Source organism: Nothoprocta perdicaria, unplaced genomic scaffold (genome assembly GCF_003342845.1).
Source record: "Nothoprocta perdicaria isolate Ctin4 unplaced genomic scaffold, notPer1 scaffold_30, whole genome shotgun sequence".
NCBI classification, from domain to species: domain Eukaryota; kingdom Metazoa; phylum Chordata; class Aves; order Tinamiformes; family Tinamidae; genus Nothoprocta; species Nothoprocta perdicaria.
In genome coordinates this window covers 1,629,414-1,656,019 of record NW_020455533.1, presented here as the reverse complement: position 1 = coordinate 1,656,019, position 26,606 = coordinate 1,629,414, and the positions used below count along the sequence as shown (strand labels likewise).

The window sequence follows — 26,606 nt, the reverse complement described above, 5'->3', positions numbered from 1 at the left end:
GAATACGCTAATGTCCTTTGACCCGCTTAAGAATAAATACAACCTACCAAATTGTCATTTTTATGGGTATTTACAACTGAGGCACTTTGTAAACCTAAGAACTAATATTTCCCAGAGGAAATCTGTGCTCTCGAATGTTGATAAATTATTGAAAAATACAAGCCACTACCAGTCCTACAAATTTTCTCTTCTATTTTTCCTATTTTTAGTTACAGGGGAGTTATCAAAGCAGACTGGGCCACTGTTCTATTTCATAAGGATTTTGCTGCAGTCATGGCTGGAGCTTCAGAAGAGTCCTACAGTATTTTATCTTCGGCCATTTGTGCAAAAGAGAATCTTTCCTGAAACTTGTAGCATTTAAGTATGCAAATGGCTTGTTAAACATATAACTATTTAAGTTCTCAAATTTACTGTTAGCAAACTATGGCAAACTATAATTCCTCAGCCTGAACACCAGGGGGTTCATTTGCTTTCACGAATGCTTCATCAAAATTGCAGCAGTTTGCACGAGGCCTAGTGCAAGGACTAGAACAGGCCGTTCTGTTTCCCCCAAGTGCCACTGCTCCCCGCTCTGTGGGTGTGCAACACATACTTGGTAAACGTGATAACCAGGTTACTGACCAATGACATGTCTAGGTTAACTCCACAGGCAAGGTGGCCGTAGAAGCTTCCACTTAATCGCTGTATCCTAACTCCACAGTATCTCAACTTCCTACCCACCCAGAAGGAACAGCATTTGTTCCTTCTATCACTTCTGTACTGTGTCTCCAAAACTTTCTTTTTTCCCTTTTGGTTGTATGTCTGTAAAAAGAACAGATCCTTCCATGCAGACACTTGCAACAGTTCAGATCTTGACTAAGGCATTATGACGTGGAGCTCTCCCCTACTTTTACTCCTTTTCTAAGGGCAGCTGCTTCTCTATTTTGCTTTGCGCATCTGTGGACAACAGAATCTTTTCTCTATCACAAGAATGTCTTCATTAAGTCAGTTTCTATCTTCAGCGTATTCTTAGTCTTCTGCATATACTATAATCTATGCGTGCGCACAAGAAAGGATCGAGAGGCAAAATGAAAAAGCAGGAAGCTGCAATAGACAATGAGGCAGGAACTCTGGGAAACTTGAGCATCTTTTCTTTTCCCTGCTGTGCTGCCTTCTTTACTGTTGTATTTATTGCTTTCATCCTTCTTTCCTGTTGTATCTGGAATCCCTCCTACATTTGCATGAAACATAATTGCCATCTCCTCTGTTTTGTGACTTCAATCACAAAAAGAGGCTGAGGCAAGACACAGCTAATATAGCAACTACAACATGAAGTCACATAACTCTGAATTTGATTACTATCTTGAACACTTAATCTCATACAAAATTTGGCAAACTGGGATCTTTAAAGTTACTTTTAAACTTAACCTACAGTTTTGCACTTAATATTGTTTGCAAAGCATTTGAGTGCTAATGTCAGTATACTCATCAGCTCCTGCACCTAAACTAGAAATCCTATCCCTTTTGCATAGGCAGCAGGACAGTCCCTTTTGCACAAGTAGTAGGATAGAAGCAGAATGTGCATTTTAAATTATGTGCATTTTAAATATGCTGTGGAAATCAAAAATGGACAGGGATCACTTTTTGATATCAAAAAGAAACCCTACTTGATAATATATTAGCAATTTTTAATCAAGAGAATTCCCCTCACACATCTTTTCCTACCCTGCCTGAAGTGTTTCGCGGGGCTTGTTTTTGGCTCCCCTACCTTTGCTAATTCTGGAACTTCACATTGTAAGCAAAGAAACTGAAAGTAGGTTGTGACTTGCAGCCGTTTTGCCTCAGGTTAAAGGCTTTCATATTTGCATTGCAGAAAGAGTTCTTATTTTTCCCCTAAGATTATCTGTGCACTTAACGACTGGAGGAAAAAATCATCCATTACTCTCAACATTTCACTGGAGACCATCTGCCCTCACTTTTGCTTCAGCTGCTGCCTCCATTTTCTGTATTTGCTGCAAATTCTACACAGTCTGACTGGAAGAAACAACTGTTCTCTGGCTGTGAACAAAGCGTAAGGGAGAAAGGGAGTAATCTATGAAGGCTGGAATATGTCAATGCCCCAAAGGCAACACTCTGAGATAGCACACAGAGAAGAAGTAATTTTGCTAACTGAAGAATAATCCAAGGTAAGTATTTAATAGGCTGATCTGGACTTGAATAAGTGAGTATCTGAAAGTTTCCTGGTGACAGATGCAGTGAGAAATATGAAGGGATGAAGCCACATAACGTCTTTCAGTTAATATTGAGTAAGCATGGATGCATATTCTAGTCATTCATCATATGAGAACACAGGGACTGAAGTTATTAATGTAGGTCTTTAACATCCATTATTTGGGCAACGGGCTTCCTATTCCAAAAAAAAGAGTTCAAAGGTTCAAATAATCCTTACCACTGAGTGTCAAACAATGATCAGAAATAGACAAAAAAAAAAAAAAAGAAGGCAGTAAAGTTCCATACTCCTTAACATGAACAATTTATTGCCAGTCCCACTAGAAGCACAGGCTCTTATAAAAGCATGGGACTAGCTGGGTTTTCCTGATGACTCTGTGAAGGAAATCCAGCTCAATAACCCTTGGAATGACTTCAAGTCCTGGTGGTATTTCTACAGGAGGGAGCCCAGAGTGGGTTGCTGTTAGATAAATCTAATGAGCTGGGGCTAACCAGCAGCTTTCATGGAAGTCAGATGTAAGATGGCAAAGGCCCATGTTAGTCCCATATAAGTCCAAACCTGGGCACTAAGGCTAACATGACTTTCTAGGACTGCAGCTCTCCAAGTTACCTGTTTTCAGTGCACAATAAAAGTATTTCATAATGAAGTGAAGGTTTACTTAGATGTACATATTAACTTAAACCACAAAGTACTATCATTTTTATTATAGTAGTCTAATGACTACTTACTTGTAATTTCACTAAATAGACACCATTTTTCCTGTTATTTTTTCCAAGTAAAGATGGTACTGAATCTTTGTATGAACTCATTTTGCTACACAAATAGATATTTAAGTTCTTGTGGCCTGTTTGTAAGTTAACAGAGAGAACTACACAAGATGTACAGGTGGGTACAGTAGAGAACTGTGCTGTGAGCAATGGATGTTTTACTTTCACAATCTATTGTCTTAAGTTGATGTTCAGAACAAAATAGACAAAAATAGTATAGTAACTATGCAAGAGCAAAACATGAGATAAAGAAGAGATCCGACAAGAAAGGGAGGCCACTATCTGACATTTTAAAAGGGCAAATCGAAAGCAATCAACACCCAACAAAATGTTCAGTGTAGGATGAGGTGATAGCTTTGGATACACTCAGGATGCTATAATGAGGCTAACAAGTGCTGTGTGTTTTAATGTAAATTAACACAAGATAATCTCTTCACATATTTAAGTGATGCACTTCAACTTAATTAATACATATTTAATAGAAGTCTTCTTGAACAGCTGTTATTTACTTCTGGAGTTTCTACACATTAGCACTGCCTGCTTTGTTCTGCTCTGAAGTTATTCATGCTCCAAAGTACTTTAAGAACTCAGGCTGTATAAAAATTGAACACTCTTCACAAAAGAGACAGCCTTTCTGATAACTTAATATTTTAACATTAAATATTCAAGCACTTTCTGAACAAAAGGTCAAATTCTATTTAAAGCGTCTGTGTGAAACAAGCAAGCAGATGCTTAACACTACTAGACAAATACTTTCCACACCAAGAATGATAAAGAACTGGCCATCAATCACCTTCCCAGGCTTGAAAATCAGCTTTACTTCACTTTTGGTCCCTAAATTCTGCAGTTACAGTTTATATGTAATAATATAGAACTAACTTATGACCTGTTCCTCCTGCAAGTGCTACACAATGGTGTGCTAAAACAAAGTACTGAGAGAGTGTAAGTATTTGCTGCATGTTCTGAGCACAAGGCCAATTCACTGGGGTTTTGTCTTAAAACTACTGTGCATGACATTATTTCAGTTGCACCTTACATGTGGTATTCAAGTAATTTTCAATTACCAGTCCTTTTATTCAGATGTAAATCCACCAAAGTCATAGCCATTTGTAAGATTTTAAGATATGTGTGACTATATACCAACACAAGAAACATGCTAATACTTTACATTTACACATTTGTAGCAATGAATGCAACAGTTCTTATCAGTGAATTAGCTATAGTTTTCAACTAACTACTTTAAATTGTTAACTCTGCTCATGGGATTAGCACTGACTAGTGCTCACCGCTTACATGGCAGCCTTTTAGCTTGTATGTTTACTGAAAAAAACTGTAAACTTCGTGACAGTTCTCTTAGATAGCATGTCATGGTACAGTCATCTTTAAATCTTCTGTGCAATCAGCTGCAGAAATACATGCCACTTGTAAAATGCCTTGAAATAGTCCCAAATACACAAAAGTGAAAAATATATACTGATTTAAGCACACAACTATTACTAATATCTGAATTCATTCTTTTTTATTTCATAGGGTGTTTTTTTCTACAATAAGGAGGCTGTAACAAGGAACTCATAATTTAGATTACGAACCTAGATAATAAATCAGATCAACACTTTACCTGGTGAGTACAGTTACATTAAAATATACAGAGGGTGAATGGATGCAAAGAAAAAACATTTAGAAAATATCTTCAAGATCCTCAAATACTTGTGTACTACCTATACCTGCAGTTTTGACTTACAGCTGGAAAGGGAATGAAAAACAGGATGATGCAACTGCAATGTTTCCTGATCACTATGAGCAAACACAAATATTAGCACAGTCAGAAAAGGAAGGATGGGGACAAGTAGCTGGGATGGAATTATGTTTTTTGATTGAAAGGCAAACACAGAGCAGAGTAAAATGCTTGTATAAATACGGTCTCAGAAAAAGTAGTGCCAGACACAACAAACGGGCACCTGAAAAGATTTCTGTGCACTGAAATTTTGTCAGTCTGCTTGTGAAGAAAAGGGAGATAAGCAGAACATCAAGGTTGTCCTCAGGTCGTAAAAATGTGTTTTATAGGAAGCCAGCACACCAGAGATATGTGTCTACTCCTGTGGGGAGCTAGGTGGGAGATAGACTATTCCACAGAAAGAGCACCCGAGGAGAAGACTTCACCTCAGGCTGCAATGTTTTGTAATCATTGTTATATTAGCAAATCTAAATTTCCTAAAAATTCCACTTCTGCCTTTGTAAGGAGGATGCATGTTTTGCTCAGGGAAGAACTGCTAGCTGACACACACAAAAAATGTTTGTATACTTGCTTTGATATATACAATTTAACTTGCACTAGGATTAGCAGATGCCTGATGCAGAGCTGTCAAGGAAGGAGATAGAGGTCTCAGAGGACCGACTTACCTCACAGTCCCAAGGAATGGAAATATATGCCCACACTTTATACATCCACAACACAACAGATCCTCTTTGTTATTTTTTTAAACTTCCTTTGAGCTTAAAGATGAAATTGAAGTGCAATTGCCTATAATATACACACTGAGACCATAATATTTCCCCCCACATTTTACAGGAAAAAAATGAAAATCTGTATTTACCTTTCAGTTTTGGTAGAAAGGCTTCAATCATAATTACACCTGTGTGCATAGGAAGGAACCTGGCAGTTGTTAACATTCCTACTAGTCTGGAGAGGTACAAAGCTGTAGGAACTTGCTGAAAAATAGCAATGAACCTTTATTAAAAAAAAGAAAAAGTGAAAACATTTTGAATAAATTCCAACTCTACTTAAAGTGTAATTATATATTTACATTTATTTTCTAATAAGTATTATAAGTAAATCAATTTCCCAATTATCTCAGATTTTTGTATGGCATACAATTATTACTTTTTTTTTCTAATAAATGCACAATTCTAATGAAAAAATAATGATCTTGAACTTTAATAGAGCCCTTCATTTGAGGAGATGAAAGTGCATACATTCATTCATTTATTATGTCTTACAACCCCCCTGTGATGTAGGTACTATTATCATCATTTTACAGATCGGAAAACTGAAAGGCTAATTAACTTGTCCAATTTACAATACTGTTAGCTGTAAACTTAGGGTGTCCTATTGCACTCACAAGTGAAAGAAAACTGAGCTCATCCTATGATGAATATTTACTAAAAATGCTTAAACTTCACAAGCATTTTACTTATAGTAGAGGTATATTACACAAGCCAACGGTATTTGATTTTGTGGATTTGAGTACCTCAGAAATATGCTGCCTAGAAACTAACATCTACAGTTAATTTTAAAGTGTCATTTGGTTTCACAACTAGGTGTGGAGATGATAGGCATTTTCATTTAATGTTATTAGCCCTTCAAGTGCACATTCGTGTTTTAATTCTGTATAACGTATCAAATTCCATTTTTCATACATACAAACAAAAACACTGTTTGCTGACAAACTCATTCTCTCAGTTTTCTTATGTGATCCATAAATCTATTCACTCGGTCAGGATCAACACCATTTGCCCAGTATCCTTCTTTCTTGAAATACGAACCAATTATTAAGGCATTTGCATCCAAGTAATTCCTCACATTCTCCAGAGTCACTCCAGACCCAATCAGCACAGGAATCTTCACGGCATCTTTTACCTCTGAAGTGAAGAAAAGCAGTATTAGAATTATGTCCTCTGATCACCTCTGTCCAGTCTTTAAAATTCCCACAAGGTCAAGAAACTCAGATCATGGTTTTATTACTTTTATTAGAGAAGAAAATAGCTTCTTTAGGGAAACCATCTTTAGCTTTGAGCAACTGTTAACAAAATACAATTTGCTTTGCATTCTGTGATTATGTGAAGCCCTGCAAAATAGCATTCCTGGCCACATTTCACAGGAGAGCTCCAATTCTATAGGAAGATGGGTCTAAAAGCCCCAGAGGTATATCCCTTTTTCTTCTCAGGACATCAGCATCTCCTGCCTTCAACTGCATTCCTGCATAAATTCATTTGTCTCCCACGCTCCTGGTGAGAAGGAACTTTGGATCCAGGAAGCCTTTACACAGCAGGACTAGCATGGTTTTTGCTGCACGCGGGACTCTCACTTAAGGCAACTGCTTCCATCACACTCAGAGGCTCCACTGCACTTAGGGTACTACGTAGCCATGGAAAGGAGCTGCTGTTTGCATTGCAGCAGCAACCGATACAGGTTCCAGACAAATGAGATCTGCTGCCTCAATAGAAAATTTCCCCCTGCTACAGTCACCCTGCCTCCTGCAGATTCTTAGCTGCTCCCCATTTTCCTTTCACCTTAAAAGAACTAAATTCTGGACCCCCTGAAAAATCTTCTTATCAAGATTCTATTCTTGATTTCTCTCAAGAAGGAAATTCTTTCTATCAAGAAGAATCAAAATACAGAAATAAGAGGAAAATGCTGTTCTTTCTCTGCATTTATTGTACCAGCTCACATTCTTTTTAGCAAGCATGTGGTGAGATTATTAGAGTGGCAGAACTATCCAGTAGGGCTATCATCATTACAATTCTTCAGTCATCAGTTTAAATCACAATAATGGTAGTTGGTCTGGTATATATTCCTGCCAGCTCTCTTTGCTGAATTTATGCTGTGTGGTTATCTTGCAGATGATCTCCAGTGAAGTAGTAAAAAATGGGCCTTATTCACATGAAAAGGAAAAGGAAAAGGAACATGGCACTCTCTACTCTTCACAATAAATTTCAGGGGACATGGAAGTAGGAAAGCAATCAGTGGTCTTACTGAATCCAGTTAGTTTACCAGAAAGCAAGAATACAGTGCTTTCAGGAGGACTAACTACTCATCCCCTTCCTACTTCACTAAACAAAGGACATCGATTAAACTTTAACATCTTACTGTTTCTTCATCAAGGAAGAACAACCAGTTGCAGCAAATATCCAAAGACAAAAGAATAAAACTAATGAATGTTAAAATAAAATAAAAAATAAGTCTTTTTTTTCACAGCAACAAAATAATTCATTTTTAGTTATTTATAATACCGTTAATGAAGTTCCCTTCTAGAAAAAAATAATTTTATTTATATAGCACTTACATACTTTTAGGAATATCAAACCTTCAAACCTGCTTTACATAGATTCATAAGCAAGGTGTTACAACTGACCACAGATTTCACAGAATCCCAGAATGGTTGAGCTTGGTATGGACCCCTAGAGACCATCGAGTCCAACGCCCTGCTCAAGAAGGGACAACTAGAGCACCGGGCACAGGGTGGCATCCAGGTGGGTTTACACAACTCTACTGCATTCCCAGAGAAATTTTGCTCAAAGCCAATCTGCTTTAATGACAATACGTAAGACACAGTAGCAGGTAGCTTTTCTTTATATTTATTTCCTAACAGCAGGAAAAATGAAGAACCAAATGATTAAACAGAGTGTGATCACAAGGGTGGGAGACAACAGCATAGCCCTATTGGGCAAAGATGCAACAATGCAACCTGAGACTGATGAGAAACTATCCCAAACCTCCAAGCTACTCTACACAGCAAGAAATCCAGCGCCTGCTGTGATCTGTACGTGACATGTGCTGTCCACACGCAGCCCTTCCTCTTCTCAGACAGGCTATGCGAAGGATGGCAAGAGGAGTGCCCCGTCTCTAGCAAGCCTAGGTTACCTTATTAAGTATGCTGCAGAAATTACTTTTAAGTCATTTCCAAGCACATCAAGGCCTCAAGTTGATTAGTGTAAAATGACTTGTCTATTGGCTTTGTTAATGCAAATTCTAACTTGTAAAAGAAAATAAAGCAACAGCAGCGAGATACGCTTCTGCACAATGACGTTCAGTCATTGCTAGATGTCTCTAAACATACAGCCTTGTTGAAAATGTTTTTCAGCTTTCTTCCTCTGATAATATTTTCTGACACGGAGAGAAAAGGAGACAATTTTGTGATGTTAAAACAACCAGATCCCAGCATTTACAGAACTTGCATATTTCTCTATTTCAATAAACTGTAACTAGAGGGCACTGTGCTCTTTCTTGTGGCAGTACATCTGCAGACATGTCTTTAATAAAATCATATGAAATAGTGTTTGGTTGCAAAGCACAATGAAAGCATTTGAACTATGGTATGCACAAGTTACATGAAATAAAGGCCAAATGCTCCTAGCTTGAAAACAATGGCAAAGAGCAGTGTAAAAATAAGCACCACTGGGCCAATAACTTGCTCGACTACTCTTCTTTAACAGCTTTTTCATATGCAGTAATCACTGTACCGTACACAGCACTGTTTATGGTAATGCTCCAATGTAGCACATTTTAGCTTTTATATTCAAAGGACTTTCTTCTTGTCATTAAATCTTGGGCTTACAAAAAGTACAGATCAGAGACTTAGAACTCCTGTTTATCTATAGGAGGGAACTGCAAAGGCAGCAGCCTCTATTTTGACTTAAACAGACCATCAAAATGTGGGAGGGCAAATTAGCCTTGATGCCCTGTATGAATGGTTACAAATGAGGTGACAGTCAGAGCCAGCTGTTGGTTTTTGTAATGTCCCCTGGTTACTCAGCCAAGACCATCCACTTTGTTCATCCCTGTAACTAGGCAGTCATTATTCAAAGGCTTTGGTCACTTAAATATGGACTATATTTGAATCAGCAATTCAAGCTGAAAGCATATATACTCAAACAGCAAACCTGATATATTCACTCTCCCCAATCAAAGAACCTTTTTACAGCGTAACAAACTGGAACAAAGTCATATAACCTCTTAAATGGAAATACGGTCTGTTAAATAAATTAATTGTAATTCAAAAAGCTCAGCTATAATTCCTGCTCCTTAATGACCTGAAGGCAACATTAAGATTTTTAGATCTCCTGTTCCTGTGAGCAACAGCGGTGCCTTGGCACCCACACCGAAAGCAAAGCTTTCCTATAGGAAGGTCGGTATTCACTGTAGGAGCAAAGCCTGCCAGTTGCCATAAAGAGTAACACTGATAGTTGCCTACGAGAAGGTAGCAAAACAACTACAAACAAAACCCTACTGAACACAGTCCTCTGGCTTGACAGGGAAGCACTCATTTCCCATACCCCATCGCAAATCAGTCAATTTAACACAGTGACACAAAGGCAAAGAGACTTCTGCATTACTGCACAACAAAGCTGGAAAAAAAGACGTGACAAAATCTCATCTGTCTTTCTGGTTCTGCTTTCAAGAGATGCTTTGCAGTGTGATGAAAGGTGCCCAATTGTGTGTAGCATCGTAATGCAGCACTTCCAGTACTGCATAAATTCGTGAAAGGCAAAATTTCACTCATGTCAACACCAACTTTTGTGTACTGTAGATCAGATTCCTTTTAAGAATCTGGAGACATAGATGTGCCTGATTTGTCATTTCCTCATACTCTGGAATATTGATTTTCAATTCTTCTCTTAACTGTGTTAAGCCCACAGACTTCTTACGAGATGACCTGTTAATGTCTCAAAATCCTGTGACCTGAGTAACGTAAATCCATGAGCCTCAGATTCTTGCTTGGAAGAACAAATTCAAATATAAAATTTATGTGTGTACTTCTTCACAATTGCCAGCTCCAATTCATTTTGTTCTCTGGATCCCAAAAGAGAACAGGACTGAGGATGATATTTTTTCAACAGGAAAGAAAAGAAGAATTCATGTTGTTGTCTACTTGGGGTCATGTCATAGAAAAACCTATGGGCTTACAGGACAGGTTTTGCTCTCTGATGCATGAAATCAATGGAGATTGCATGTACACACTGGAAAAAAGAATTTACCATAGAATTGCCCAAAGACTTATTATATCCTTTTTTAAATTTTTAATGTAATCTGAATTAAAAGTGATGTAGCATTAATTGAAGGCAGTGACAGAACATTAGATCAATGACATTTTGCAGCTTCTAAAATATACCTAGCTTTAAGCATGATTTGTTCTATGTATCATTTTTAGATTAGGATATGAAAAAATCCCAACTAATTCATGAGCTCAGTACTTACACCAAACCATCATTCTATTTTTAACGCTGGTGAACTGAAGTATATTCATTTATCATCTTTTCTATGGCCAACAGTTTGTTTAATGTATATAAAATGAAAATCTATATTAACCAGTTCAATATGTTTTCTAAAAGCTGATAAACATGTATGATACAGGAAAATACCAAAAAAGCTGAATGATTTCAAATGATTGCAGGTGTATGAGGCCTAGGTCTCCACAGTAAGAAAGTATGCTTTTCACCTGCTTTTTCTTCTTTTACATACTAATAAAGAATAGCAACTGAGAGGTTTAGACCAGAATATATTAAAGAAACGGAGTCCATATTAACATCTTTTTTTCCTTCAAAAACTATTTTTGCCAAAGGTACTACTGTTTTCTTTTAAGTTTGACCAAGCATGCACTAATTAATTCTGCAGATTGATCCTCACTAGTGATCACTGCAACCTGGAGCAGAAATTGCTTCAAAGGTAGCTGTGGAAGTCCAATGTGTTCTTGTAACTTGGCCACACTTGAATGAAAGTGGTATTTTTTGAACTTGTTTTAGCTAACATTATAGTTAGCATGTTTTAAATCTATGGAGTAGACAGGTGAATATACTTTAATGCATACTAATATGTACTTAATTTACTTCTTTATGCAGATAAACTCTCAAATTCAAACTATTAATCTAATTTAAAATTAGTCATTAATACAGAATGAAAATTTCAGATGGGAGCAATCAGTCTCATGAAGGCAATCCAAATCTATGCCAACAGAAAAACATGAAGAATCATGTGAGCATTTCTGCAAAGGTCAGAATTCACAAGTCTCCCTTCATAAGAAGTTCACAACATACAAAATAATGTAAATACCATATAACTTTCTAGCAGTGAAGTAGTATTCTTTCTGAAAATATCCTTATCAGTCCAGAATGTTACCAAATTCAAATACCCCCTTTCTGCAAGATGTGCATCTCCATTTCAGAAGATTTCAATCTTTCCGCTGAAAAGATTTTTTTTCACTGTAAATTAACTTTTTTTATGGACATGACATCATTTTAGTATACTAAAACTTTTCCAAAATTGGACCTGATTGTATAATAATGTCAACTTTAGTATCATTCCATTTTTAAAAGTGTTGAAATAATTGTCATTTTTATCCCACCAATTGTTGTTTAGATACATATCACTGACAAACTAAATAGCACCTCAGTAACATTAGCTTTGCTGTACCAAATCAAACCAAAACCAAAAGTGAGTTTCTTTTCTTCCCCGCTTTCCTCAGGAACAGTGGATATATAGATTTCTCACTACATTAATCCAGAAGCTGATGCAGATCAGCATCGAGACGCCGGTCGTCCGACCTTCGTATGACAGCTCTCACCTTTCAGCTCCCGCGGATCGGCGGGCACTGCCGTAGCTGTTCCAGTCAATACGACCCCATCAGCCAGGAAGAGCTCGGCCGCCCTCGCAGTCTCGGCTACACTGACATCTGCCGTCAGAGCGTGAGCACTGGAAACAGCGGGAACGTACCCTCTGGTTACTCTCAGTACACACATTTGTTATCCATCTTGTTTGATGTTTAGACTGCTTTTCTTCCCTGCTGCCAGAACAACTCAAGCGAGGCTTTTAAGAGAGGGTAAGCACTCTATTTTAAAATAGGAAGTGAGATTGCAATATGAACAAGAGAGAGAGGGGAAAGGAAAAGAAAAGCTTTTCCCTCAGTGTCATAACTGACGGACCTATTGCTCTGGTTCTTTGCTCTGTCTCTGAACAGCAATTGCTAAGAGCGACCTACCAGGCACCCCTGCATTTCAGCAGTGTTGGCTGCAAAGCACACAGCTTCTCTGACTCCAAGCAGGAGTCAGGGATGTTCGGCCATTCACGAATCAAAACCCGCTACCTAGAGCTGAATTAATAACCCAGACTTCATTTCATGAAGTTCAACTAACACGAAGTAAACTCGCTACCTGTAATGGTCACAGGAATCATCTTCCTGTAGCAGCTCCTGCAAACATCAATTACTTGCCTCTTATCTTTGAAAGAGCAGTCCTTGAAGGTGGAAGCATTTTGCATAAAATCTACAGCAACAGCAAATCTTGATGTAAACAGTTCTAAACTTTGAAACAATTTCAGCCATCGAAGGTTAAACATCTCATCTTCTCTTGTCTACTTAGAATAGAAATACAGAAGCACCAATGGCTATAGCCAATCTGTCACACTGATAAGCAGTGACAGAGCCAGGATGGAGACAGCCCTGGGCAGCCTGTGCTTTGCCCTGTATGAAGAAGCACAAGCTCATTCTGCAGGGTTTGCACTCCCAGTGCTAGGTGCAAAAGCAAGGATACTAATTCCTCTTCTGCAGTTGCATAAAGGAGGTCTCAGATTATCTTATAATACAGATAATGAGGTGTACATGAGACTAGCATGTGGAGGGTAGGTAAAAAGGAGTAAGTAGATTATCAAGTAGTTAGACTATAAAAAAGCATTAGAAAGAAACCACCCTGAAGAATCTTAAAGCTTAATTTGACCATGTTGCATGGAATCTTTATATTTTGAAACAGCTCATAGAAGAAAATCAGTTGTTTAAGATCTTCAACTTCTCCCCACTATTACCCATACACTACACACAAACATTTTAATTAGGTTATTTAACATGTATAATATATAACATTTGAACAGTGCTTCTGGAAAAAAAAAAAAGAGTGACATATAAATAGCTAAAAGGATCATGTGACTATTATGATAAAATATGAGCAGAGGAGAAGTTAGATTTATCTGTCATAAGTTCCTTCTGTTTGATAATCACAGAACATGATCTGCATGCAGACAGCACTGATTTAAGTAGAAGAACCAGCATTGTTAGTATGAAGGAAAAAAAAAAAAAGAATTGCTTTCTTAAGTGCCAAAATCTTATGATTTAGATGTTTTGTATGTGGCAACTTGCTTGCACAACTAATAATTACCTTGGATGCTCAGTCTTCTGAAATAAAATTTCTTTAAACATAACAGACATATATTTGATGATGTAACATCTCACTTGATACCAAATGGAAGACATTTCCAGTCTGCAACTACAAATCTTAAAGGTTAAGCAACTGCAAACCTCATAGCTGGAGCAACCTACAGTTTATAGGGTGCAAATTTATCTGTAAATACTTCCCCTAATAGCACCGCAAGTCCATGTTTCAGCAATAAAGTTCTCCCTATATTATTAACTCTTCTGAAACTAATTAGATGTAAAAAAACCCAGAAAATAGAGAAAAACATCTCATCACTCTTGCATTAACATTTATATAAAATACTGCTCTATTTACCTATGTTTCTTTTTAATATCTGCAAAAATCTGAATGTTCTCTGCTCCAATTTGTTTTCTGTATCGTAGCAGGTCGCCTGCACAGGCATTTATAATCCCTTCATCAGCAACATGAGAAAACACAAACCCTTCAGCTCGGATGAAATCAAGACCTGGAGAAAAAAAAAAAAAAAAAAGGAATATTACTTCCTCCTTCCCAAGTTGTTCTCCTTTGTTAAATTTGACTAAAATTGGCCACCAGCTTAAAAAGCATTAGAGACATTAATGCAGCAAGGAAGAGCATAATCTTCTTTCTTTTGGAAGTTAGGTAAGAAAACAAAACCTGTGGGCCATTATACATAATTTATTTGACTCTTTATCTGAATGTAGGTTTTGTTCTCTATACAGCACGACATTAACAAATCACCTCTTGAGCTGTGAGAAAGGTACAGGAAGACCACATCAGGGAAGTAAGGAAGATTTTCCACTCTTCTCCAAACTTACTGTCAGCATCAACCCTACCACAATTTAGCAACACAATTTCAAGTATGTTCATTTATTCTTTCAATTAAGATGCTTTTGTGAGAGGGATGCTTGAGAGGAAGGCTGAGGACAGCAAATGACCTTGAAGAGGCCATTCTCCTCCTATCAGGTAGTGCAACATACCCTTGAAATACTTTTGTATTGAAAATACCAACGGCTTGGGCTACAGTGTAATGAACAGCAGTTAGGCATAAGAAAACGGACTACTATTCCTTTGTAGTACACTACACTCCTTTCCACTTTTTCCATAGCCCTGAAGTTTATTTCACCTGTCACTTAACATATGTGTAGACTCTGCACTACTCTTCTGCAGACTGTGCTGTTCTTGCAGTTTGCTATAGAGCTTTTACCCAGGCTCTTCTGAAGTTCTGCTGCTTCTCCAGTTTTGGAGTGAGCAGCACAATTCACTGGAGCCAACATCATACCAAAGAAACAGCCTCATGGGAAGGCAGCCACTGGGGCTGCAATTCCACCTCCCAGACAACTGCTTAGGCAACAGAGGCCTCATCTTAACATACTTCCAACATAAATAGATATGAGATCTTTACAATATATTTACCAAATGACAAGGTGTCTGTTTATTTTAAAAGCTAAATTTCAGTTTCCTTCCAAAAATCTTGAAGTTGCAGAGACTGAAGCTTATGTACAAGAGAGGAGAGTCTGTATTGCTTAGCAACCCGGATTCCAACTCACACGATGCATCACAGATGGAGGCCAGATCAAATGTGAGTTGTTCTGCTAGGATTTCTAGACTGTAAAGTTGAGAAATCTGCTCAATTCTCAGCAATCATAATCTCTACCATAAGGCAAGGACTACCCATTCAGCAAGACCACTCACTGAAATCACTCCTTGCATGTTGTTTGAGGATACGTGGTATGTGTTTCCTTAGCTTAAGGAATTCAAGACTTTCCTAAACATGAGGAGAGTACTTTGTTTAACAGAGCTGTGCTCTGTATCTGGATCTTTAGGAGCTTTTGAGACACAAATTTTAACCAATAGTAATACGGTGCAGGCACCAAATCATTACCTTTCTGTTTTATGAAGCCATAATCAGATTCCACTAATGAATTCATTTTTAGGCTCATAAAACTGTGAGAATGATACCATTGCTTATTTTCACATTTGGCAAGTTGAAAAGTAATAGCCGTTAAATAGTTAATAGGCACTTCCATTTCTGACTTATATGGGAGCAAAAAAACCCTCGTAATCTCACTGGAAAACAAGAACAGGAAACTTCCAATGAACTATAGTACACAAAACTTCAAAACTTTATTAGGAACATGGAATCATGTATCTAGCAGATCCAGGGCTTGTTTAAGGAAATAGAGTTTATCTCTTTTTCCAAGCCTAGGAATGGTTTTCACAGTCACTTGAACCAACACAGCTCTGCCTAAGCAGCTGTGAAGGTCTATCAACTGTATGAAACTGACTTTCTTTTCTTCTTTCCATGACAGTTGATGATTAAAAGAAAGATATGTCAGAGTTTGAAACAATTTTGCTCTGTCAGAAAATAATGCAAGACTGATTTAGTGGAGGAAATATTACTTTTACTTTAAATGTTAGATACTGCAAATGTGCATATCACTGCATTTTAACAATATTAAATTGTAAACTGGATATGATCATGATGAAGCCCTTTCTAGAGTACGTTGCTTCCTTCAGTTTGAGAGGAAATGAAAGCCAGAATTTCCTGCCTCAGAGAAATGGGATCTGGCCTCTACAAGGTAGCAACTCCTGGTTGCTGCTGAATTTTGAACTGCTTTATACAAAGGCAAGATGTTGTAGGGTAAATTTACTGGTGGCATCTTATTTCCTACGAGCATTTCCTGGCTCCCAACTCCCCTTGACTTCCTAATTCAAAAGAAGTGTGAAAAACACTGATTTTGTGCTACAAATAGAAACTTTGAGGAATACTGACTGCCTGCTGATGCTGAAAGCTATGGAAGACCCCTTGCTACCAAGGGCATCAATTTGCAACAGCTTCCCCACTCAGATGGAACTCCAGGCCAGGGAACAGCAGCATCCCCAGTCGAGTCCTCTACGTGGGATTTCAGCAACCTGCTCCCCAAAGAACAAGGGAACTCGTACAGTTAGTTGGAGGTGGCTGAAGCTCAACTTCCAGAGACTGAGCCCTGATTCATGGAGAATGTAACACAGGCTCATCCAGGAGTAAAGAAACTGCATTTTGTTCTGGGAGCTACTATCCTCGCTCCCAATCACACAGACTGAAGAACTGAGCAGAAAAGGAGACAATAACTCACCCCTGTGCCTTGTGCTTGGATTTTCCACCCCACAGAATCAAAATACAACAAGGACGTGAACCTGAAATATGGGAAGTGCTCCCCTGTATCATTAGATACAGCTGTAGGGACCTATTTATGCCTAAAAGATCAACAGAGAGCTAGGGCAATGTGTTCCAAAACATCAAGGTTTTGGGAAGTTCTTCTCACCATTAACTTTGCCCCCCTCAGATTAATGATGGGTCAGTTGTTTAGCTCTTCCAAATGCTGCCATGTTTTGGTAATGAGGAATACAGAATATGTGCAAAAAGATGCAGAGTATTTCATCGGCATATTTTTCCTGTACTACAAAGGCTCTGCATTTGCTCTGCAAAGACCTACTCTGATAGATGAGAGTCAAGTTGAACATCTCATTAGTGTAAGGAAAAATATATATAGCACGTGAAAGCTGTTGGATGATTCCTTTAGAAACAGGCCTTCCTCTCTAACATAAAGTGTTTCATAATTAGCAAACTTTCAAAAAAACAAAAGCCATGTAATTTAAAAGTAGGTCAACAACAAACAGCTTTGGTACATAGCAGTCAGTTCAAGCATACAAAATAGTTAACTTCAGGAAACAAGACAGTCTGATAAATAAGTCAGTTAAAGCTAACACTAAACTAAAAACCCGATCCAGACTCATTCGACAATCCTGAGCATTGAAAAATGATGACCAGCAATACTTCAATACCTGCTAAGCAAAAAAAAAAAAAAAAAAAAAAAAAAAAAAAAAAAAAAAAAAAAAAAAAAAAAAAAAAAAAAAAAAAAAAAAAAGGCAGAATTTATATTTTTATCTCTTCTACAAATGCTCATCGGCCTCTACTCATATGCATCATTCAGTTTCAACCTCAAGCAGATGCAGTTCGTTACCTCCAAAACAGCTGCCACTTTAGAATGTGTTTGCTTAAATTTTTTTTTTCTTAGGGAAGTACAATGAAACGCAGTAATCACTGGTCTTTCCTAGCTGCTGTTCTCCAGTTACAGTGTAGAACAGTAACAGAGCTGAGCACTAAGCAAATATCAAGCCCTCCAGGAATTCTCTCCCTCATCAATAATTGCTTGGAAATAAGAGAAATATATAATCCCCACATTACACTTCCATTTAGTGATCAATTTTTCTTCCAAAAGGGATGCATAATCTGACCATTTTTGTTTAAAAAAATATAAGCTGTATAAATACATTTGCAAATGCTCAAGCATTTTGAGTATCCTAGCATGCATACAATCCTTACAATGCAAATACAAAAGGATTTTGCTATCTTTTCTAGTTTATTTTTCAGAAAGGTTTTGCTGCAAAAATAAAATTGTTTCTGACAGTTTGTCAAGTAGCTTGATACCTTAGCATGTCATCTTCACAATCTAAAAACACTCAAAATAGATTGAGTTCAAAACACACCTACTACCAAGAATACCCACTAAAAAGGAACTCAATATTTTTAGAACATATTCAACCTGATTAAAACTGCCACTGCAGGTAAGTTTGTCCATACTATCTTAGTCAAAGTAGGTTTCTAAGTTAGTATAAATATCCTTCAGTTTTGCTTTCCTACAGAATTCTGTGTTTAAAAAAAATTGTACATTCAAGAAAAGCGTGGAACTTCACTCTCACTACATACCCCGTATATTCCTCCTCAATTTATGAAGTGTACAAGCAGTTGTAGACTTCCAAATTACACCAGCCTCCATCTTTATATCAGGAAATGTTATAGATGAAAAAATAAAACTGCTTCAGAAGGAGTAGGAAAAGAAAGGGTATCAAGTCTAGGACTCAAGCAATACAGACAGATCAATCAATACTTAATTTCCCTAAATGCATTTTGATTTTAAGTAGTTTGACTAACAGCATATTCATTTTTTGGTCATCATACCAGGAGGCTTTTTTCTACTTATTCATAAAAAGTAAAAAAAAAAAAAAAGAAAGAAAGAAAAAACAGATAACAGTAGTAGCAACATTGTATAGTTAGATATAGATACTGAAAGAGGATGCTTCACCACAGTGGGTTAAACTAATCCCCAAATATAATTTAACTGCAGTAAATAGAGTTACATCAAAGATGGCTTTTAAACATGAGTAGGTTTAAACTAATCATTACATTTAGACAGGTTTCACCTAGAAAGCAGTGGCAGTGGCCTTGGGATTTTTAGCTGCCTGCTACTGAAGCAGTGCACAAGTATCATCTATTACAATCAAGGAGGCATCTTTCTCAAAATCTAATTTCTGCTTTTTCAGGGTACAGTGAGCTTTTCATGTCTCATTTTTCATGGCTTCTATGTTAGTACAATGCACAATTTGCACAGAGTAAATGCCACAGCAAACATCAGCAGGAAGCGATGAGTCATTTCCATTACCTGCTGCAAGAGCCACTGCTGTAGCCTGTTGATTTGCAGCGCACAGAATCTGGACACCCAGCGGGAGACGGGGGCAGGTTCGTCTCACTGCAGCACTAACCACTGTCATTGCTGCCGTTATTTCAGGCCCAGGACAAACTGTGTAGGGAAGATCATGCATGTTCTCTATTATCAAGCCATCCTGTGGAGATTATTATAAAGAAATATGGTCACGCTGGAGGAAGAAAAAAAAAAGAATTTTAAAAACACAGCCAGTTTACTAGTATGCTGACATTTGTATTAAAGAACACACTAAGTTTAAAGATTTTCCTTCAAAGGAAGAATTATCTACAGTAAAATGCGTCGATGCATACAACCACTGCAAAAGTGCTTTCATTAACAGCACAGTATTTGGAAAGAAATCACGAAGAGGAATATATGTGATTTCAACGATACATTTATCAATTAGGTTTCCTTTTATCTGTCCTAAAATGTGAACTAAAGGCGAAAGAGTTAAATCATATACCTCATTAAAAATAATGTGGAGTCAAACTTCAATTATCCAAATGGAATACAGGGTATTGATTGTATTTGGACAACAGAGGTTTTAGATAATCAAGGCAATATTCAATTCAATTAATGTCAAAAGATAAATGTTATTTTGGATAAATAAAGGATTTTCTTGTTTAACTATTATTTCCAAAGTATGTATTACCACTGCATTAACAATTCGTATTTCTCCCACTCTGGATTCAAAATTACTTAAAGGAAGATACTGCCATTTATAATCTACTATACCTCTTACTCCATCTGGGCATATATGTAGCAAACAGTGAATTGACTATAAAATACTCCAATATGTAATATTCCAATGCCAATATAATTTATGTGATATATTGAAAATCTTTGCACATTATCTGGTACCTTGTACTCTTTTAATCATTTGTACAGTATACAGTAGAAAATGCTCAACAGCTACAAAACATATATAATTATGTCAAGAACTAATAGTATGAGTGAAAACATACTCTTGGAACATATTTAAGGTTTCATGTTTTGCATAATATTAAGACAGAAATTTCTCACCTGCTTCAGTCAAAAAATACAAAAAGGTTAGTAAACAAATTCATTGTTTATATAGAAAATAAAATCTATTTCTCTGGAATTTTATCATTAAATTTAGGAGTTCCTACATCTAAGACATTCTAACTGAATCAGAATAGATAAAAAAATTAAATGAAATATATACTATATATATATTAAATACCAACAGAGATTAAATAAGTAGGGTTAATACAGAAAGAACAAAGAAGGAAAAAAAATTACTTCTCACATTTATATTTAAAAATTACATAAATACCTCTTCATTAATCTATATGGCGCTGTAGAAGTTCTTTGACAGCAAAAGACAAGTCAGTATATAAAATGCAGTCAGCATTTAGTGACTGAATCACAAGCTAAACCAGATATCCTAACTAAAGACCTATCATGGATAACGGGGAAAGAAAACTGAGAATGGAAATACCCCTCGAAGTAACACATTACGACTAAGTTCAAGACACGCAAACATTCAAAGACAAGGCACCAGAGTACAGCTGTTTTTGCCAAGCAACTTGTACCTGAATATTTATGTTATACACAAAACACATGCTCCTTAAATACAAGGTGACACCTGTTAATAACGGAGTAAGCACTTGAATTCTACAAGCACCCAGCATCCGGCCTAAGTACCACTTGTTGCCTCTCGAGAAACCTCAATTAACCAAAGGAAAACCAGGTATGACAACTGGCCAAAGCATTCGCACTTTATTTTATGTTTCCACATTCAATTGAACTGTACAATTTAAGATGACATTCTGCCCTCAACAAAACCACAGGGCTTCCAGAATTAAGCAACTAACTTTTAGTAAGTGTGCATGAAGTGCAGTCCACAGTGGTCCAGCAAACCAGAACTGATCAAAGGATCCTCTTGTACCTCCGTGACAACCAGTGAATTCTTCAAGGTACCAGCAGAAAAAGAAATCCTTTAGCTGCCTGCTGTCTGTATGCACACATATATAAGGTCAGTTTATCTAAGAAAGTGAAGTGGGTCAGTAGCGATATATGCCAAAAGTATTAATATTATTCTGATTTGAAACTGAACAGAACAAAAAGAACGCAGCAAACCCTCAAAGCCAGGGGACTCCTTCAGGCCACAAATTGTGGGAACTCAGTCCTTGGCTCAAGAACACACATCTTGGCAGACTTCACCAAAACCTGTACATCCAAAGGACTGTGTGGGCAAAGAGCTAGGACCTACAATCTAGATGTCCCAGACTGCCAAGGTAGCTAAGAGTCATCCTCAGCAGGACGCAAGGCACCAGAGAGCAGGACTGCAAACTTCCAGAGAACTAGATGAGGGGCCCAAAAAACAGGAGAACCAGCTGGCAGAATCTCATTGGAGCACTCCAGTAAAACTGAGCTTTCCACAAAATGTTGCTATTTTGACAGGTCAGGGTTTACACAAAGCAAATTATTCCATTAGATTTGTTATTAAATTTTATTATGCATAAAACAAACACCTTACTGAACATCAGTCCAAAATGCACGATTAAGTCAGACAGATGGGGGGATTCTGGGATTTCTTATACTTCCCTTAAACTTTTCAACTTCATCTGTTTCTATGTACCCAGAGTCCAGGATTACTGTGAATAATCTTGGTCTTACTTCAATAATGTGTTACTCTTCTGGTACCATCAGATAGACTATGTTCTTTTGCATTTTATGTTTTGTTTAATTAAAAAAGAACAACATATGTTCTGCAATAGAGAGCTGAATTACAGATGCATTAACTCAAAGCTTTCTTTCATATTTTTGTATAAAAATATAACACCACAGATTTCTGTATTTATTGAATTTATATGTATATAAAACAGATTTCAATACCATCAGACAGCTAATTAAAATGGTGGAAAGTAAACAGTTATGCTGAATTAAAGTTCTTGGATCTTGAGCTTATAGTGCAGAAGTCTATGGGAACAGTTACTGTATTACACTCCAAAACAGAATTTATTTGGATAGTAAGAGATAAAATTCTAGTAAATACCTCTTGTGTTTCTTTTCCATTGAATATTAAGATGATTTGTGTGTTGTTTTGCAAACAGAACAACCTTATTTTCAATAATTCTCAAACCACATACTTCTTTTATACTTTGAATGACATTTAAAGTATTATATATGTATGAACTGCCTGTTGTATCACAGTTTGCTAGTGGATAGTAGGTCATTTAAATAGCTCTCATTATACATAAAAACAATTTCCTTAGCTTTATTTTACTTATAGAAATAACTTCTTAAAACACTTCAGCCATACACATATATCTCCTCAGAAAAGCCTCGAGAAAAATATAGTTAAAAGTCTATAAAGCGCAACACGTGTAACAGACATACAAGTGTCAGTTCCTTATCTAACATAACTTACATTCATAATTATAACCTCAGTGTTTCCCCTAACAGGAAGATCCCATCTCCAAGTACACACGTACTGATTAAAAAAACCTATGTAAGCTTAAAGCAGCTGCTGTTTCTTACAGGAAGAGAGGGTTTTGTTTGTTTCCTATCAGTCATTATACAAGTGCAGGTGAATGCTGAGATGGTGACAACTGCCCTCCAGCACCACAGGTATACACCTCTATAAAAATCAGACACATTCGTATTTTCCTGTGTTTCCAAAGTCCTTCAAAAACTCCACCTAAGCAAAAGTTTCTATCTTAACTTAGATAAGCAGACATAAAAATATCTTTTTTTACTGTTATTATTTTAAATCTGCTCATAGCTAAGTCTTGAAAAGTTAAACCACTATTAACTCAGATGATAGCTATCTACTTGTGTCTATAACGGAAATGTTAGCTTACTCTATCTCAACTGTTACTAAATCTTAACTTTCTTAACACTAATTACCATGGAAGTTAAGAAAAATCATAGGCTTACCACATTTTTTTTTGAAAACCTTATTGCAGGATACACACTGGCAACCATCTTTTCAAGTACAGAGATAAAACAAGGATCAAGCTGATCAGAAGAGCAACAAAGGCATCTCTAGAGACGGTACTGGCAAAAGAAACAAACTTCGAAATCTTGCTTGGTGGGAGGCATAATAATACTGGAAATTCAATAGCATTTTAAAAGCCCAAAAATTCCAAAAATTCTGGAAAATGAGTATCTTTAACAGTCTTTAATGTTAGCTTTTCAAGTAGCTGCAACCAGGTAGTAATGGTAACTAGTGAAATTTCGAAGTTATGTCAGTGAAATTAAGTGGAACTCTTTGGGTTTTTTTTTTTTTTCTTTTTTTTGCTACAAAGCAAATTTCATTGAATGAATCCCAGGCTGCACTGAGTGAATAAAAATTAAGTAACTTCCACAGTATTTTTGCACCACTCTTTTTAAATAAAAGCAGATACAAATGGGAAGAATCATAATGTCTCATAATTTCCTGCTTATAAAATCTTGTCTAGGGAATTTCATTGTTCAGCATACAAGTACAAAGCTGGTATGTCTTGAGCACAGATGGCTTCCTATCAGAACACACACTTGTTTTCATTATTGTGCTCCAATATCACAGCTCTCATATTTATTATGTTAAACTGCTGATGTGTTGGACAAGTCACCTTTTTTTGAACAAAAATTTATTGCCAAGTGCAATATATGGTGAGTGAGACCACATATTTCACTTTTGAATGTTAACACCAATTAAAACAACTTGAGACAATATACCAACATCTCCTGGTGGTAACAAGATGGTTACAAGTCTCAAAGACAACATAAGCAGCATTTGGAACTACGATCAGTGAACACATCCACAGGGGGGATGTTTGTGTATGGGACCTATGATTTCAGATACTTAACTTCAGAATGACTACTATGGATTTAAGAATCCTAAGAATGCTAAAGGATTCCTAAAGGTACCAAGTCTGGAATTTCTCCAAATCTGTACAGAAATTACTGTTTTTGTCTGGCACCTGTGCACCCAGGAGCCAGTATTAAGATCTATTCAGTCACCACAAAACAGTAGGAGAAGCAATAGACCAGATAGCCCTGAAGATCAGCAAGCCTCATTACAACTGTTGAAAAGACAATGAGGTATAAAATAGAAACAAAATTTCTGTGCCAATAGTGATTTTAACATTTCTCTAAAACTTGATTTGGCTTTTTACAATTTGGCAATGAAAGTAGCTGCATTTCTAGGTTCCCTAAACTTGTGTGTGACAATGTGTGACAATGGCTTTAAGAGAATTATAGATTACTTGTGTAACCACTCCATGGGAAGACAGACTAGCTATTACTTGCCATTAACTAGTACTTGCCACTCTTCTGATATGGATCAAATCACACTATATCTCACATCTTTTCTATAATTGTACAGAAAAGACAAAGTCACGGTACAGAATGCAGAGCAACTTAACATAATTTTCTTTCAGAAAGTCTGAAAAGGAAGACTTATTGTATAGGATCTCACATTTACAGACCATTTTCAATAGGTAGACATCTTCCACACGGCCAATGGCTCCTGGGCACTTCAACCTGTCTATGTAAACATCAATCTTCCACACTGTTTATCCTTTCAACAATTCACTTCTCATGACTCTTTCCTAATTAAGCCTTGCTTTGTTCATAACCTACTTTGACTTGCTGTCAAGAATTTTGGCTTTAGCCTTCTGTAAATTAAGTTTAGATTCAAGCTTGTTCTAACTGCGAAGTTAAATTATATTAAAAAAAATATTTCAGATGAGTGTTTCTTTTTAAAACTTTGCAGAAAACAGTAGCTCTGAGCACTGACTGCTTATCCATTTAAGCTATTTTAAATCTTGGATATTAGGACACCACATTACCATGTCAGCAAACTTGTGTAATACTGCAGGCAGTTCAAGTAAAAAGCACACCGATGCATGGAGACAAGGTGCAATGAAATGTTCAACACACACCTGACCTTTCAAAAGGACATGTACGCTACCTAAAAATTGCCGACCTATTAATATTCCTGCACCACCTTGGGTCCAATGGCAATTCCGTCTATAGTATCTGCCTTTCTTGCCTCTGGCTGAGAGTGGCCTTTTGGGTCTTCCCTAGACATGCCAAATAAGCAAGCTCTCTGACAGAGAGCTATGACTAAAGGATTAAAACAGGCAGGAAAGATCCTAAGCAGCACACATACAACTGTGTGAGAAACCTACAGCGTACTGTGTGCTCAGCTCCCTCAGCAACTTGAACTGTGTGGCTTTTTCAACTCTCCTGCGTGGACGTGATATCCGGCTTTGCCTTCAAAACCTAACGTGCCTTACTCACTGTACTGAAGTAACATCTTTGATTTCAAGCTTCTTCCTAAACTCATTATTTAAGATGCTTTCAGTAGATCCTGGGTATGCTTGGATTCAAAAGTCACTTGCTAGGCAAAGGCAGCTGTAGGCAAACCCTGCCAAGGGGAGCATGAAGGCCAATACTTACAAGTCCAGCATCCCTGTACGTTTCTGCCTCTTGACAAGCTTGGTCAATGATTTTGGCCAAGGGAAGAGAACTTCGTGGTGTGCCTGAAAAAACAACACTGCTTACCCTGGCGCAAGGGAAACTGGAGCTGCATGGAGCAAGTTTTCAGGTAAGGCGACTGCAGGGGCTCGCATGGTGGAACAGGCAGGAATGGGTAACCTTGCCAAGAGGCTGCTGTGCCTCATGGTAACGCAGCTCCATGGCCTCCCTCTCCTTAGGTGCTGTATCTGCTCATCAATAGTTCCTAAAACGAAGCTCTCAGACGTAAGGAGCATCCATTGCAATCCCTCGTGGCACCAGGACTCCCTTTACCCCATCACTGCTCCAGGCAGTGCTGCTAATCCCGAAGTGTCACTCAGGCCGGTACCGGGGCCTGCACAGTGCCTGGCTACACAGCGATTAACCTGAAGTTAGTTCAACCATCTCCAACTCAAACGTGCAGGGTCGACGGGGCTCTTGGGGGCTCCCTGACGGGAAGCCCACGCAGCGGGAAGCCCGCCTGAATTCACTGCGTGACACCCGGGCGCCTCACGCTGCCGCCCCGCTCGGCGTCCCGCCCGCGGCCTCTGCAGGCCCGGCCCGGCCCGGCGGCGCCTCCAGCCGCGCCGCTCCGCTYCCCTGCCCGGGAGCTGCGGGGCCACCGCGGCCCGGCCCGGCGTTGCGGGACGCGCATCTGAAAAGGCTCCCACAGGTTTTTCTAATCTCCGATAA

General features: G+C 37.7%; 1 protein-coding gene across 1 annotated transcript in view; it reads right to left on the bottom strand.

Moving 5' to 3' along the window:
* The window catches only part of LOC112949917 (uncharacterized protein F13E9.13, mitochondrial-like), a 32,787-nt gene extending 6,881 nt beyond the window's left edge, over positions 1 to 25,906 (bottom strand). The window contains exons 1-6 of the mRNA XM_026042372.1: positions 25,857 to 25,906; positions 19,398 to 19,578; positions 14,248 to 14,398; positions 12,315 to 12,442; positions 6,520 to 6,615; positions 5,571 to 5,685 (exon numbers count right to left, since the gene is read on the bottom strand). Of these exons, the coding sequence (XP_025898157.1) occupies positions 5,594 to 5,685; positions 6,520 to 6,615; positions 12,315 to 12,442; positions 14,248 to 14,398; positions 19,398 to 19,557 (627 nt within the window). The 5' untranslated portion in view covers positions 19,558 to 19,578; positions 25,857 to 25,906 and the 3' untranslated portion in view covers positions 5,571 to 5,593. The remainder of the gene's footprint in view (positions 1 to 5,570; positions 5,686 to 6,519; positions 6,616 to 12,314; positions 12,443 to 14,247; positions 14,399 to 19,397; positions 19,579 to 25,856) is intronic.
* Positions 25,907 to 26,606: the final 700 nt, after the last annotated feature.